Source organism: Oncorhynchus mykiss, chromosome 11, assembly GCF_013265735.2.
Source record: "Oncorhynchus mykiss isolate Arlee chromosome 11, USDA_OmykA_1.1, whole genome shotgun sequence".
Taxonomy (NCBI): Eukaryota; Metazoa; Chordata; class Actinopteri; order Salmoniformes; family Salmonidae; genus Oncorhynchus; species Oncorhynchus mykiss.
In genome coordinates, this window is record NC_048575.1 from 60332273 (window position 1) to 60346878 (window position 14606).

A 14606-nucleotide genomic window follows, 5' to 3' on the forward strand; every position below is an offset into this window, starting at 1 on the left:
ACAGAGACGTTAGCCAGGAGTAGTCACTCGGATAGCAGCTAGCTAGCTGCGATGAGCCGGTGTAAAGGTTCAGAGCTTGCGGTAGGAATCCGGAGATGAGGAGATGTGGTAGAGAAAAAGCAGTCCGATATGCTCTGGGTTGAATCGCACTGTGCAGACTGGCAGGAGTTGACCAGGCTGAGGTTAGCTGATGACCGCTAGCAGTGGCTGACTACTAGCTAGTAGATAGTTAGCTGGCCAGCTTCTGTTGGGGGTTCCGGTTGTAAAGTATAGAAAATAGCAGATCCATACCACATTGGGTGAGGCAGGTTGCAGGAGAGTATGTTGAAATTGAGGTTAAAAATATATACACGAAGAAAAAAAGACGTCATGTCCCGTGTACATGTCTGACTGCTACGGCATCTTGGATAGACCACCAGAAGAAACACTCAGCTAAGCCATAATCAGAATACCTAGAGCTCCATAGCCTCATTAAAATCAGAAAGGTCATCTGTAAAATCAGGAAGTAGTCTCCAAATCTATGGCACAAAGTCATTTTAAAAGGCTGCAGTTGCAGAAGACAACCCTGAAACCCTGATACTGCAATGTTAATTAATGCAGTGTAACATTCCTGTTTGAGGAGTAGTATTCTCCACGCTGCCATAGAGATAGATGTGTATTGGGATGTAAGAAGGTATTTCAGTCAAATAGGCTACATATTTGAAAACAATTGCAGCCTACCAGTGTTGATTTCGATCATAGTAGGCAGACTAAGTAAATTCTATAAACTGATCGGGTGTACTAGCTACAACTCTCCTCACGTTCGTGAGCTAACAACTGTTTAGCGCAGGAAGGTACAGTCGATTCCTCCCGTAACATAATATAATTTAAACATATGCATTAATGTGTCTAATAGAAAGCAAAAACAAAATGTAGACATTAAATACATTCTATAGCTTGGGGGAGTGCCAAATGGAGGCGCGGTGGATTCAAAATCACGCCCCGTCAGTGTATATATAAATCATTGGTATAAAGATTGGAAAACTGCCGCGGTCATCCCCCTCTTCAAAGGGGGTGACACCCTAGACCCAAACTGTTACAGACCTACAGTGGGGAGAAGTATTTGATAACCTGCAAAATCGGCAGTGTTCCTACTTACAAAGCATGTAGAGGTCTGTAATGTTTATCATAGGTACACTTCAACTGTGAGAGATGGAATCTAAAACAGAAATCTAGAAAATCACATTGTATGATTAAGTAATTAATCTGCATTTTATTGCATGACATAAGTATTTTCAAACTGGATGCAGTCTATCACAATGCCATCTGTTTTGTTACCAAAGCCCCTTATACCACTCACCACTGCGTCCTGTATGCTCTAGTCGGCTGGCCCTCGCTACATATTCGTCGCCAGACCCACTGGCTCCTGGTCATCTATAAGTCTATGCTAGGTAAAGCTCCGCCTGATCTCAGTTCACTGGTCACGATAACAACACCCACCCGTAGCACACGTTCCAGCAGGTATATCTCACTGGTCATCCCCAAAGCAAACACCTAATTTGGCCGCCTTTCCTTCCAGTTCTCTGCTGCCAGTAACTGGAACGAATTGCAAAAATCGCTGAAGTTGGAGACTATTATTTCCCTCATCACTTTAAACATCAACTATCTGAGCAGCTAACCGATCACTGCAGCAGTACATAGTCCATCTGTAAATAGCCCACCCAATCTACCTACCTCATCCCCATACTGTTTTATTTTATTTACTTTTCTGCTCTTTTGCACACCAGTATCTCTACTTGCACATCTGCTCATTTATCACTCCAGTGTTAATCTGCTAAATTGTAATTATTCACTCCTATGGCCTATTTATTGCCTACCTCCTCATGCCTTTTGCACACACTGTATATATACACTTTCTTATCTCTACTGTGTCATCTCTACTGTGTCATGCAAATGAGAACTTGTTCTCAACTAGCCTACCTGGTTAAATAAAATATGAAATAATTGTTTTTTTAAATAAATCCCTGAGACACAGCCAGGGTCTGGTAGCGGGCCAGGCAGGCGGTGGCTGTATTGAGTAAGGTGCATGGCTGTGGCTGTGTGATGACAGGCCAGAGGATCGGCTTCCCAAGATCATAGCGGAGTTAAATGACACGGTCCACCAATGGCCTGCTCTGGTTACAAGCTGTCAAAACCAGACAGGCAGAACTTACTGTATATCAGGCTATGGCTGGCTGACATTGGGGCCCCGCAGAACCAGACATACAGGAACACCACCAGGCTGTGTGTATGCACGCATCTGCTGCAGCCAGACATCTACTACTGACCACTTATGACACTAATAACAATTAATGCTGTTACTGAGGGACATCACAGATCAGAGACCCCGTTGGCGTCAAGGAGTGTGACCTTCTACACTTTAATTCAACTAATTATGAGGGGGGGTTTGGTCCGACATTAATGTTCCGCTGTCCTAGGGCCAGTAAAAACATGTCATGCCAGTGGATCTCGTTAGTCACTGGCTGTAACGTTCCAGTTCAACAATTACCTGCTCTGTCACAGTCTACCATTGTAGACTAAAGACAGAAAAGTCATGATATTTGTATGAGCAATATGATCAGCCTTTCATTCACGCTGCCGCAAGTCATAACTTCAAAAACTAGGCCTACATGAGTTGATGCCTTCACACAGCACACGTGAGCCATCCAAAGCAAAAAGAAACCTAGCATTGGGGCTAGCCAGTCAATGTCTCGTTTGGAACGTTTGCCCCTTTAAGACAGTCGTATTTTGATGTAAAAAAAAAAATCTAAATTACATACTTACATTTTTTTTTTTTAAAGTCAATGCAAGAATAGGCTAATGACTTGCATTTAATTATGTTACACCATTTTTTCATACATCTAATGTAGCCAATTAATAGCTGAATATATAGAGAGAAAGCATGCCAACCTGCATGACCCCAGGAGTGGGTGTTCAGTCAACTGTTTACAACCAAACACTGTCCAAATGCTGTTAATCTCCAAGCTGAGGGTAGAGCAAAGTGGTCTGAGCGCTTTAAGGCCCTTATATGGAGCGGAGCAGCACAGAGAGGTCCTGTCCCCAGAGGCCTTTGGTTTAGTTTGTGTTGTACACAATGCTATAATAACCGAGATAGCCTGCCAGCCTATAGTGAGGGTTGGGAAACCTCACTCAGGAAGAGCAGACACAATCATCCCAGTTGCTCAGACACTAACAGTGTTTGTCCTCATTTTAACTGGAAAACAACCTTGCTGTTAAAAGGGACAAAGCTGAAGAAAAAAAGGCTTGCCTGGCTGGCCTTTGCCATCATCAGGAACAGCCTAGCTTCCAAAGGCATTGTAACACTACCCACCCTATCCTCCTAGGTTCCATGTCCTGCTTGTGTCAAATATCGGAAGCCAGTTTGGATGCTTTCCTCTAAAAATAACATTTAATACCCAAAAAGGGATACTTTGGGACTTTGGCAATGAAGCCCTTTTTCTACTTCCCACTAGTCAGATGAACTTGTGGATACCATGTGTGTGTGTCTCAGTAACTTTCTTCAAACTGCATGCAAACTACACAACAAAGTTTGTGGCCACCTGCTCATCAAACATCTCATTCCAAAATCATGGACATTAATATGGAGTTGGTCTCCAGTTTGTTGCTATAACAGCCTCCACTCTTCTGGGAAGGCTTTCCACTAGAAGTTAGAATATTGCTGCAGCCACCAGAGCATTAGAGGTCAAAGACTGATGTTGGGGGATTAGGCCTGGCTCACAGTCGGCATTCCAATTCATCCCAAAGGAGTTCGATGGAGTTGAGGTCAGGGCTCTGTGCAGACCAGTCAAGTTATTCCACACCGATCGACAAACCATTTCTGCATGGACCTCACTTTGTGCACGGGGGCATTGTCATGATGAAACAGGAAAGGGCCTTCCGCAAACTTTTGCCACAAAGCTGGAAGCACAGAATCATCTAGAATGTTATTGTATGCTGTAGCGCTAAGATGTCCCTTCACTGGAACTAAGGGGCCTAGCACGAAACATGAATAACAGCCCCAGACCATTTTTTCCTCCTCTACCAAACTTTACAGTTGGCACTATGCATTGGGGCAGGTAGCGTTCTCCTGGCATCTGCCAAACCCAGATTCGTCCTTCAGACTGTCAGCACTCCAGAGAAGGCATTTCCACTGCTCCAGAGTCCAACGACTTCAAGAATTACAGTTGTCACTTAGCATTGCACATGGTGAGCTTAAGCTTGTGTGCGGCTCCTCGGACATGGAAACCCATTTCATGAAGCTCCCGACAAACAGTTCTTGTGCCGACGCTGCGTCCAGAGTCAGTTTGGAAATCAGTAGTGAGTGTTGCAACAGAGGACAGACAATTTATACATGCTGCAGCACTCAGCTGTTCCATTCTGTGAGCTTGCCTACCACTTGTTGCTCCTAGATGTTGTCACTTCACAATAACAGCACTTACAGTTGACCGGGGAAGCTCTATCTGGGCAGAAATTTGACAAACTGACTTCTTGGAAAGGTGGCATCCTATGACGATGCCATGTCACTAAGATCTTCAGAAGAAGTAAGGCCATTCTAGTGCCAATGTTTGTCTATGGAGATTGCATGGGTGTCTGCTCAACTTTATGCACGTCTGCAACGGGTGTGGCTGAAATAGCCGAATCCACTCATTTGAAGGGGTGTCCACAACCCAGTGGCTAACTAGCGCCAGCCCCGTGGCTAACTAGCGAAACTAAAGCTATTGCCATAAATGTCCAGTCAATGCGCCAACACTAGTTAGCGATGGCTCGTGAAACTACCTCTAACTTTCATACTGAATTCAGATACATAAAAATAGTATCCACACGTTCATCGGACTCTAAGTAGACAAATGGCTTCCCTAGCAAAATCCCATAGTATCCCTTCAAGTAATATTATCCTCCTACATCATCGCCACGGTGAGTACACCATCACCCGGCCACTGAGGATATAGTAGCTGCTACAGCATTCTATGGTACTGTGTTGTCCCTCACTAAAAGAAGATAAATGACAATAATGAACTGTAAATCTGACAGCTGGTTAATTTAAGGTCATTAAAACAACTACCGCTGAGCTGACGGGCTTTTGCTTTCTTTCTGTTCAAAATATAGGAAAGGTGAACACAGACTTGAGTTACTAACAAACCATTTAATTGATACAAAGATGGCACTTATTATGATCTTCAGAATAGTGAATCTGGGCCAGTCAGACTGCAGTCTCTCTCTCCATTGACCACCACCAGTATGTACTGCTGCCTGCAATGCTGAGCAACCCAGAATCCATCCAATCTCACACAGCAAAAAATCACCATCTGTCCACAACCTGAAACACGTCTATGTGATGCTGCTACTGATACACAAAATGCTGTTGCTTTCTCCTCATGAATGACTAAGGGAAATACAGTGCCTTGCGAAAGTATTCGGCCCCCTTGAACTTTGCGACCTTTTGCCACATTTCAGGCTTCAAACATAAAGATATAAAACTGTATTTTTTTGTGAAGAATAAACAACAAGTGGGACACAATCATGAAGTGGAACAACATTTATTGGATATTTCAAACTTTTTTAACAAATCAAAAACTGAAAAATTGGGCGTGCAAAATTATTCAGCCCCTTTACTTTCAGTGCAGCAAACTCTATCCAGAAGTTCAGTGAATATCTCTGAATGATCCAATGTTGACAAATACAATCCACCTGTGTGTAATCAAGTTTCCGTATAAATGCACCTGCACTGTGATAGTCTCAGAGGTCCGTTAAAAGCGCAGATAGCATCATGAAGAACAAGGAACACACCAGGCAGGTCCGAGATACTGTTGTGAAGAAAAGCCGGATTTGGATACAAAAAGATTTCCCAAGCTTTAAACATCCCAAGGAGCACTGTGCAAGCGATAATATTGAAATGGAAGGAGTATCAGACCATTGCAAATCTACCAAGACCTGGCCGTCTCTCTAAACTTTCAGCTCATACAAGGAGAAGACTGATCAGAGATGCAGCCAAGAGGCCCATGATCACTCTGGATGAACTGCAGAGATCTACAGCTGAGGTGGGAGACTCTGTCCATAGGACAACAATCAGTCGTATATTGCACAAATCTGGCCTTTATGGAAGAGTGGCAAGAAGAAAGCCATTTCTTAAAGATATCCATAAAAAGTGTTGTTTAAAGTTTGCCACAAGCCACCTGGGAGACACACCAAACATGTGGAAGAAGGTGCTCTGGTCAGATGAAACCAAAATTTAACTTTTTGGCAACAATGCAAAACGTTATGTTTGGCGTAAAAGCAACACAGCTGAACACACCATCCCCACTGTCAAACATGGTGGTGGCAGCATCATGGTTTGGGCCTGCTTTTCTTCAGCAGGGACAGGAAAGATGGTTAAAATTGATGGGAAGATGGATGGAGCCAAATACAGGACCATTCTGGAAGAAAACCTGATGGAGTCTGCAAAAGACCTGAGACAGGGATGGAGATATGTCTTCCAACAAGACAATGATCCAAAACATAAAGCAAAATGGAATGGTTCAAAAATAAACATATCCAGGTGTTAGAATGGCCAAGTCAAAGTCCAGACCTGAATCCAATCGAGAATCTGTGGAAAGAACTGAAAACTGCTGTTCACAAATGCTCTCCATCCAACCTCACTGAGCTCGAGCTGTTTTGCAAGGAGGAATGGGAAAAAATTTCAGTCTCTCGATGTGCAAAACTGATAGAGACATACCCCAAGCGACTTACAGCTGTAATCGCAGCAAAAGGTGGTGCTACAAAGTATTAACTTAAGGGGGCTGAATAATTTTGCACGCCCAATTTTTCAGTTTTTGATTTGTTAAAAAAGTTTGAAATATCCAATAAATGTCGTTCCACTTCATGATTGTGTCCCACTTGTTGTTGATTCTTCACAAAAAAATACAGTTTTATATCTTTATGTTTGAAGCCTGAAATGTGGCAAAAGGTCGCAAAGTTCAAGGGGGCCGAATACTTTCGCAAGGCACTGTATGTAGGCTCTCGAACACACACACAAAAATATATAACTGCAGGGTTGGGATTTGTAGGTGGCCAATGTGTGATTTCCCCTGGATGTGTGTGGGTCTGAGCAGTAAATTTCGTTGTGTGTGACGTGCCTGGTTGTTCCCTGCAAACAGGGCGTGTTGAAACTGACTCTGGGAAGGAGGGGGGCTGGCCCAGGCCAAAGCCACGCAGACACACACACACTCCGTCATGTCCCCAGGGGGAGGTGTGTGTGTGGGAAGTGTGTCTCAAAGCCACAGAAGGACAGGTCAAACTAGGCCAAAGCCCAAATCTGCTCAGGCAGCAATAGCACATATGAATGTATAAACCTCTGTTGCTTGACATTACAGTTTCCTTGCGAAACCCACTGACAGATCTATGCAATGCAGTTGTTATAGTCAATAATCTGACTCACCTTGTTAAGAGGGAGGACCAGGAAGGCCCCGCCCCCGCTGGCCTCTATGATGATGGCGACAAACTTGGGGTTGACGGCGCAGAACGAGCTGTCCCATGTGACCCGTGACACTCTGATGTCATCGTAGCACTGGTCATTCTTCAACGCCTGGCCAAAGACATGACGGAATTTGCTCGCTCGCACAACTCGCCTGAACATATCTGGATAGTGGACGAGGGGAGAAAAGTTGGGGTTTAAGTTTGGAAACTGTCACTCACAATCAAAGGGAAAAGACAAAACCAAGCAGTCAGGGATTTTAGGCCTGTAACATCTCAAATGACAATTCTTTAAAGAAACAAAGAAAAAAACAGCATTTCACAAGGTGCTACATGGCTGAGAAGTAGAAAGGCTGCAGCTCTCATGTATACGTGTTTACTGCTTGTGAGACATGGGTGCCTTGAACGTCCTGTCCCCTAGCTGTGGCTGCTACTCTGCAAGACAGATTGATTGCATGTGTGACTGAGCCCTTTACACATTCCCCTCCCAGATGTGAGGCTCAGCCTCAGTCAGACTAAGCATGCATCCCAAATGGCACCCTATTCCCTATGGGTCCTGGTCAGAAGTAGTGCACTATATAGGGAATAGGGCGCCATTTGGGACATCACTACGGTAAGGTTCTACAGCAGCATAGTACAGCCAGAGAGAGGAGCCATATGACAGATCAGACTAACCCTCCTTCCCCATCCCTCTGACACACAACCAGGCTGACATTCAGCAGACATGTGCCAGCATGGGCGCCAATTATCTAGAGTTGAGCAATGAGCATAGCTCAGCTGTATCATTCCTTTGTTCCACCACCAGAATTAGGCCTACACTTGCTATTGTGTACTTCCTCATACACAGGCAATGAGGAACTAAATAATAACAGAGTAGACAGAAATTAAGCCGAGAGAGCAAGACAAAAAGAGATGATAGCAAAGCAGGGCAACCAAAGCCTCCCTGAGTGAATTCCTGGATTGGAAAATAATGTTAGCATAGGCTTTGCCATGAAGGTTAAAGTGTAATCACAGTCTATTAAAACCAAGAGATAAAATGCTTGGCAGGGAGAAATGGTAATCCTCAAATAACCTCAGATATCTAGACATAAACATGGATATTTATTTAAGCCCCACCGTAGCACATGAACATGTTTGACATAACATGTCACACAAGGCTCACACCTCATCACATTTCATTTGTTTTTCTTTCATCTTCCATTATGCCAACTATCAAACAACTTAGAAATACAAGAACCATCTTTCATCCATTGAATAGGTCACCTACTTAAGTCCCATTTCCCAACGAAAATAATACATGTCCAATTCAAATATAAAACAGTCAGGGACTTGGTTCAGCTGAAATTCACACCCAGGAATAAAATCTGTTAACAGATGAGGGCACTTTGGACAACATGTATTTTTAACAGCTACAAGTGAAGTCACATCTGAGAGGACAATAAGAAGTAACCTAGTTTTCAAAGATATCCTCCTGCTAAAGGCAATTCCTTGCTAACAGAATTACGCAGTCTCATCTCTTTAAAATATATGCCAAACAATAATTTCAAAGTTAAAACCATACAACTCCTGTAAATGAGTTTGTCAAATGTGGTGGAAATGAAAAGTAATCCTTCTGCATAGAGTTGTATGGTTGGTTAAACTTTGGTTTTTCAATCATTTTTGTTTGGTATACATTTTAAAGTGAACAATCCGAGTCTCAGGTGTATTTCCGTTACCATGGAATTGTCCATAACAAATCACAAAACTGGGCCACGGTCTTAGTTTATTAACTAAGCCTATAGTACCCCTTGCAACAGAAAAGTGAATGCTGCCATCATTGTCATTGACTACAAAGACAAAACAACCACATTGTGTGCAGACAGGTGTGAAACTGTCATGTGGGTTCGAATTAATGTTTTTGCGCGATTTTCCAAATGCCTGTATCGCAGAATCAAGGATATTGTTATTTTTAGTTTTTATGAGTGTTTATGGCCGCTTGTTCTCACGTCTTTTAGGTCTGTGCACCTTCCCATTCACACCAGAGATCTGTATACGACGAGATGCTCATGTCTCCGCCCAAACAATGGGAGTCGTTGTCCCAAACGCGGGAAGGCAGGCGACAAGTTTAGGTTCAAAATAAGCAACAAGCGCATAGAAATGCATTAAGCTTCACACGTGATCCCTCATTCGCCTCTGTCTCCCAAGCCCCTCCCCCTCAAAACAACAAAGATGAGGGATCAACGTGTTCCGCTCTGACAAACGGTTTCAACACGCTCTTTGCATTTGAGGTTTGGTTAAACAGAAATCTGTCATATGGACACAAACACATGGAGATATTATTTTACTGTAATAGAGAAGTTAACATTTAGAACCATATCCTGTTTATATTTAAACTCAAAATTTGAGCAGACTAAAACAGATGTACCAATGAACATTCATTCTGGAAAATGAAATGCTCAATGTCACGTGCGCATTACGGTACCACATATCGCTAGCAGCATTTTAGTAAAATAAAGATGGTTTTACAAGCGGTTTAGTCTTTAATAAAATGTGCAATAAGAATAAACCAATTATATAAATGGATTGGCAAATCGTTATCATTCTGAGAAGGTAGGCCACTTGATTTCAACATCTGAACAAAGTGGAAAGGCTAGCATGCTGTTCAAACAGTTGGAGACAGACAAGGTTGTGTTCATATCAATTCAACTGTTTTTCCTTGTTAGCTGAATTCAGAGCTTGTGAAATTATACCTAGAGTTAAGTTGGCTAAATATGTAATATTAGCTGGCTACTCACTAGCTTGTGCTGGAGAGATCGTTTATAAGACCGGTACTAATGCCTGCTACATTATTCGTGAATGTGCATTATTCATGGTTCTGGTTACATTTAGAAAAATTGCATTTTTATAGACGGATCTGAATGCAAGTGATCACAAAAAAAAGCAGGTAAAACTATTTTGATAAAATATTAAATTAGTAGTGGGTCTTACGGTTGTGGAAGGCATATAATTCCACCAAGGTATAATTACACAAGCTCTGAATTCATTCGTTTATTGCTGACCATTTTAAATGCTGTGTATTTGACCTTTAAAATTGTACAACAAAGCTTAGAGAAAACATTTATCTAGATATATTTGTGAATCACCCATAAGTCTGAAAAACATAGAGATATGAGTTTTACGCCTTATCACCCAGCCCTAACTCTCGGTTGACTAGATTAATACATTGTTATTCAACAACTCAAATCACCTCTCCTTTTACACCTGATTTGGCAAATAGTCTGTTTAACTTCAGATGAAATACAGTGTTGTTGAGGCAACCAGGTAAGGGAGAAGAAACTAGGTCCTACATCATATAGCCACATCCCTTCTCTGGGACATAGTATGGCATCTAGCCTACAACTGTTTAGTTTAGCCTGAGAAAGAAGTCTCTCACTTAGTCTCTCTCCTGAGATCCTCAAAAAGGTTCTACAGCTGCAACATCGTGAGCACTGGTTGCATCACTGCCTGGTACAGCAATTGCTCGGCCTCTGACCGCAAGGCACTACAGAGGGTAGTGTGTACGGCCCAGTACATCACTGGGGCTAAGCTGCCTGCCATACAGGACCTCTGCACCAGGCGTGTCAGAGGAAGGCCCTAAAAATTGTCAAAGACTCCAGCCACACCAGTCACAGACTGTTCTCTCTACTACCGCATGGCAAGCGGTACCGGAGTGCCAAGTCTAGGACAAAAAGGCTTCTCAACAGCTTTTACCCTCAAGCAAATAAGACTCCTGAACAGGTAATCAAATGGTTACCCGGACTATTTGCACTGTGTGCCCCCCCCAACCCTTCTCTTTTACGCTGCTGCTACTACTCTTGTTTATCAGATATGCAAAGTCACTTTACATTCATGTACATACTACCTCAATTGGGCCGACCAACCAGTGCTCCCGCACATTGGCTAACTGCATTGTGTCCCACCCACCACCCCCTCTTTTACGCTACTGCTACTCTCTGTTCAAATATGCATAGTAACTTTAACCATATCTACATGTACATACAGTACTACCTCAAGCAGCCTGACTAACCGGTGTCTGTATGTAGCCTCGCTACTATATATAGCCTCGCTACTATATATAGCCTGTCTTTTTACTGTTATTTTATTTCTTTACTTACCCATTGTTCACCTAATACCTTTTTTGCACTATTGGTTGGAGCCTGTAAGTAAGCATTTCACTATATGAATACCTGTTGTATTCGGCGCATGTGACAAATAAACTTTGATTTGATCTGACCTTCAGATCTGTGTAGTCTAGCCATGATCCACGACCACCGAGCAGAACAAGGCTATCTACTATTCACATCCTAAATCACTGACAAAGCAGGGCATGTGGTGTTGCCGGTGTGTCAGAGGCAAAGCGAGAGGATTTACTCAGGCCAAAATCTGCCCATGTGAGATTCTCCCATTTTTGTATGGAGTTCTAGGAGTGTGTTGCATTACATGAGGCTTAGTTGATCAACTTACTGATACAAGTTGATGCATGTGGCTTTCTGGACACTTTAAAAAAAAACTATTTAGGTGTACCTGTTTACATGCATATCTGCCCTCTCATTGGCTTGAGGGCAGATACGCATGTTCTCGCATTCATTCAATCATTGAGGACATGCATTTCCATTGTTAGAGCAGTCACTCTTATCTTGTCAATATAGTAGATCATCTTTGGTGTCAGTCAGGCAGGAAGTCCTTCCTGTGGAGGGGTATGGCACAGGCAGATAATATGCAACACTACTTCCACTGTTAACCCTTGTGGAATACAAGCTCAGATCCTCCCTTCACCACCCTCCTCACCATGCTACAGGCAGTCGGGCACACAGCCCATGTATCCCCCCATGCTGGAGCTTAAGGAGGGAAGGACCTTGGCAGTAAAAGTTAAATGGGTAGGCTATACAGTCAATGAATCGTTCTGCTATGCATTTGTCCTTATTTGTTACATCGATGTTAACAAGGGGAATTATCCACACTGTTGGAGCTAGAAACACAAGCATTTCGCTACACCCGCAATACCATCTGCTAAACACGTGTATGTGACAAATACAATTTGATGCTGACTCACCTTCTAACCTATGATCTTCATACTCCAATCGGCTTGTTTCTCAAACCAACACAAACAGAAGAAAACAGGAAACTGTTCTTCCTCAGTGTGAGGGCCGTTTCGTCAAAAATACTCAACAAGGATGACTTTGTTTTAGGAAATGAAAGCCCCCAAGACCCAGTCTGCCCACCCTCCCACTGGGGATCTACCACAGTGCTTCTCTTTAATGGCAGACAGCTCTGTAGTCACTTAAAAATCAACCACCATTTCCTCTGGGAGGCCACATGCCTTGTCCACCGGGTCCAAACCAACCCAAACAGACACCTTCTCCTGTTGACCTCTTCATTACCTCTGTTGTCATGCTTCAGGCTCAACCAAGGCCACCCTACTATGGAACAGTGGGTTAACAGAAAACTAACCCCTATTAGAAAATGTGTTCTGAGAGACTGAGCGAAGACATACATGCGATAAGAAAAAAAGGTTATTCTTTTTGATTAACATGAGGCTTACTCAGATTTTTCCACACAAAGCTCTGAAAATGTGTCATAACAGCTGTATGGGCCAATATGGCCACCTAACAACACTTAAAGCCTCACAGGGTGTCTTCCATGGTCCTCTATGGCTTTTCCACACAATATGATTGTGTGCTGCTGGTTCATAAACTGATGTAGATGGAGAGAGAAAAACCCACGTCATTTGAACAATCTAGCATATGGTCCTGCAAAAAGTATAAACCCACTACATTGAGTGACACAGGACAGATTAGGCCTTCAACCAGCTGGGAGCGGTGGGGAATTGCCATGGCATTTGGACATTTGTAAATAGAAAAATTGCATAAAATGTCCTTAATCATTTGATGTTTTGGCATGTCAGCCTGTGCAGTTTGAGCCCTCTTGGTCTAGATCGGTTTGTGTGGTCTGAAGGTTGGCTAATGCCAATCAGCTTTAGGGGCACAGTGAGCAGTGTTTCGCACCATCATGCCGACCTAAACCGTACTAGCACAGTAGGCCTACTGCTCGTTTCACCTCAGCTGTGTGAATAGGGCTAAATGTGACCCCAGTCTTGTATGTCCTCATTATGCCAAGGCTGAGTGAACAGAGTGGAAACAGCTGGCTTTAGAGCCGCCCAGTACAGAACATTGCTATAACCTGTACGAGTTTCCATCAAGCTGCCTGAACCTGCATATTCCATACTGAGAGCTTGTGATCCAACACAGAGAACACATGCCAACTCCAGTTATAAGACTATCTTAAAAAGGCATGATACTGGAAGACATGTAGAAATGCCAGACAGTTTAGTTCTCTATGGTACAGCTTACATCAGGAACAAAGTTGTGGTGCCCATGTTAAATGGGAAGGAACTGGTGTATGTGTGTGTATTTAGACACTGGCTATCAGACAGTCCTCAAGTGGATGACAAGCTAATTGAGGACCACTCCAAATGTTCAATTAAAGCCAGTCTCTCCCTACTGGGTGTCTGATGGCACCATATGGTCTCTTGTCTGGAGGGAGCCAACTCTAAAGAATGGGGGAGGCAATCATTGACTTGTGGTCTATTGTGAACAGCAGAACTCACCAGGGTCCTAGCTCAGTCAGAACAGTGGAGCCTGATTGGGCCCCTGAGTGTGTGCAGGACCAATGCTAATTATCCCAGAAAGCCAATCAGTCTCATTAGTGCATAGATGCTGAGGGGGGGTACATGTGATACCTGTTCCATTTCGGCTGACGTACGGTTTAATAAATAACAAGGTCAACAGGGTTCCCCTCTGTCCGAGTGATCCATCTGCTGCAAACAGAAAACTTCCCAGGTCTACTACACATCATACACAGATGGTGGAGTAGAATGAAACTATGCATGGATAATGAGCCGTTTGTTCCTGTAGTGACAGGACCTTTGCCAGCAGAGCAGCCCCAGCCAGACACTCATGGCTTGGCCTGGCCTGCTCATCACAGTCCCTGCCTGTATGGCTGTCCCACCCATTAGACCCTGGGGTTCCCTTCGAGTCAGACAAATATCCTGCTGCTTCAGTTTGGTCACCACACCGGTCTGCCTGACCAGAATGCATAATGAGCATCCTGCTACGTGCTAC

The 14606-nt window shown here is 43.4% G+C and overlaps 1 protein-coding gene across 1 annotated transcript in view; it reads right to left on the minus strand.

Moving 5' to 3' along the window:
- Positions 1-14606, minus strand: part of LOC110536115 (coronin-1C-A) — a 58738-nt gene that overhangs the window by 23645 nt on the left and 20487 nt on the right. The window contains exon 2 of the mRNA XM_021621682.2: positions 7433-7632. Within this exon, the coding sequence (XP_021477357.1) occupies positions 7433-7630 (198 nt within the window). The 5' untranslated portion in view covers positions 7631-7632. The remainder of the gene's footprint in view (positions 1-7432; positions 7633-14606) is intronic.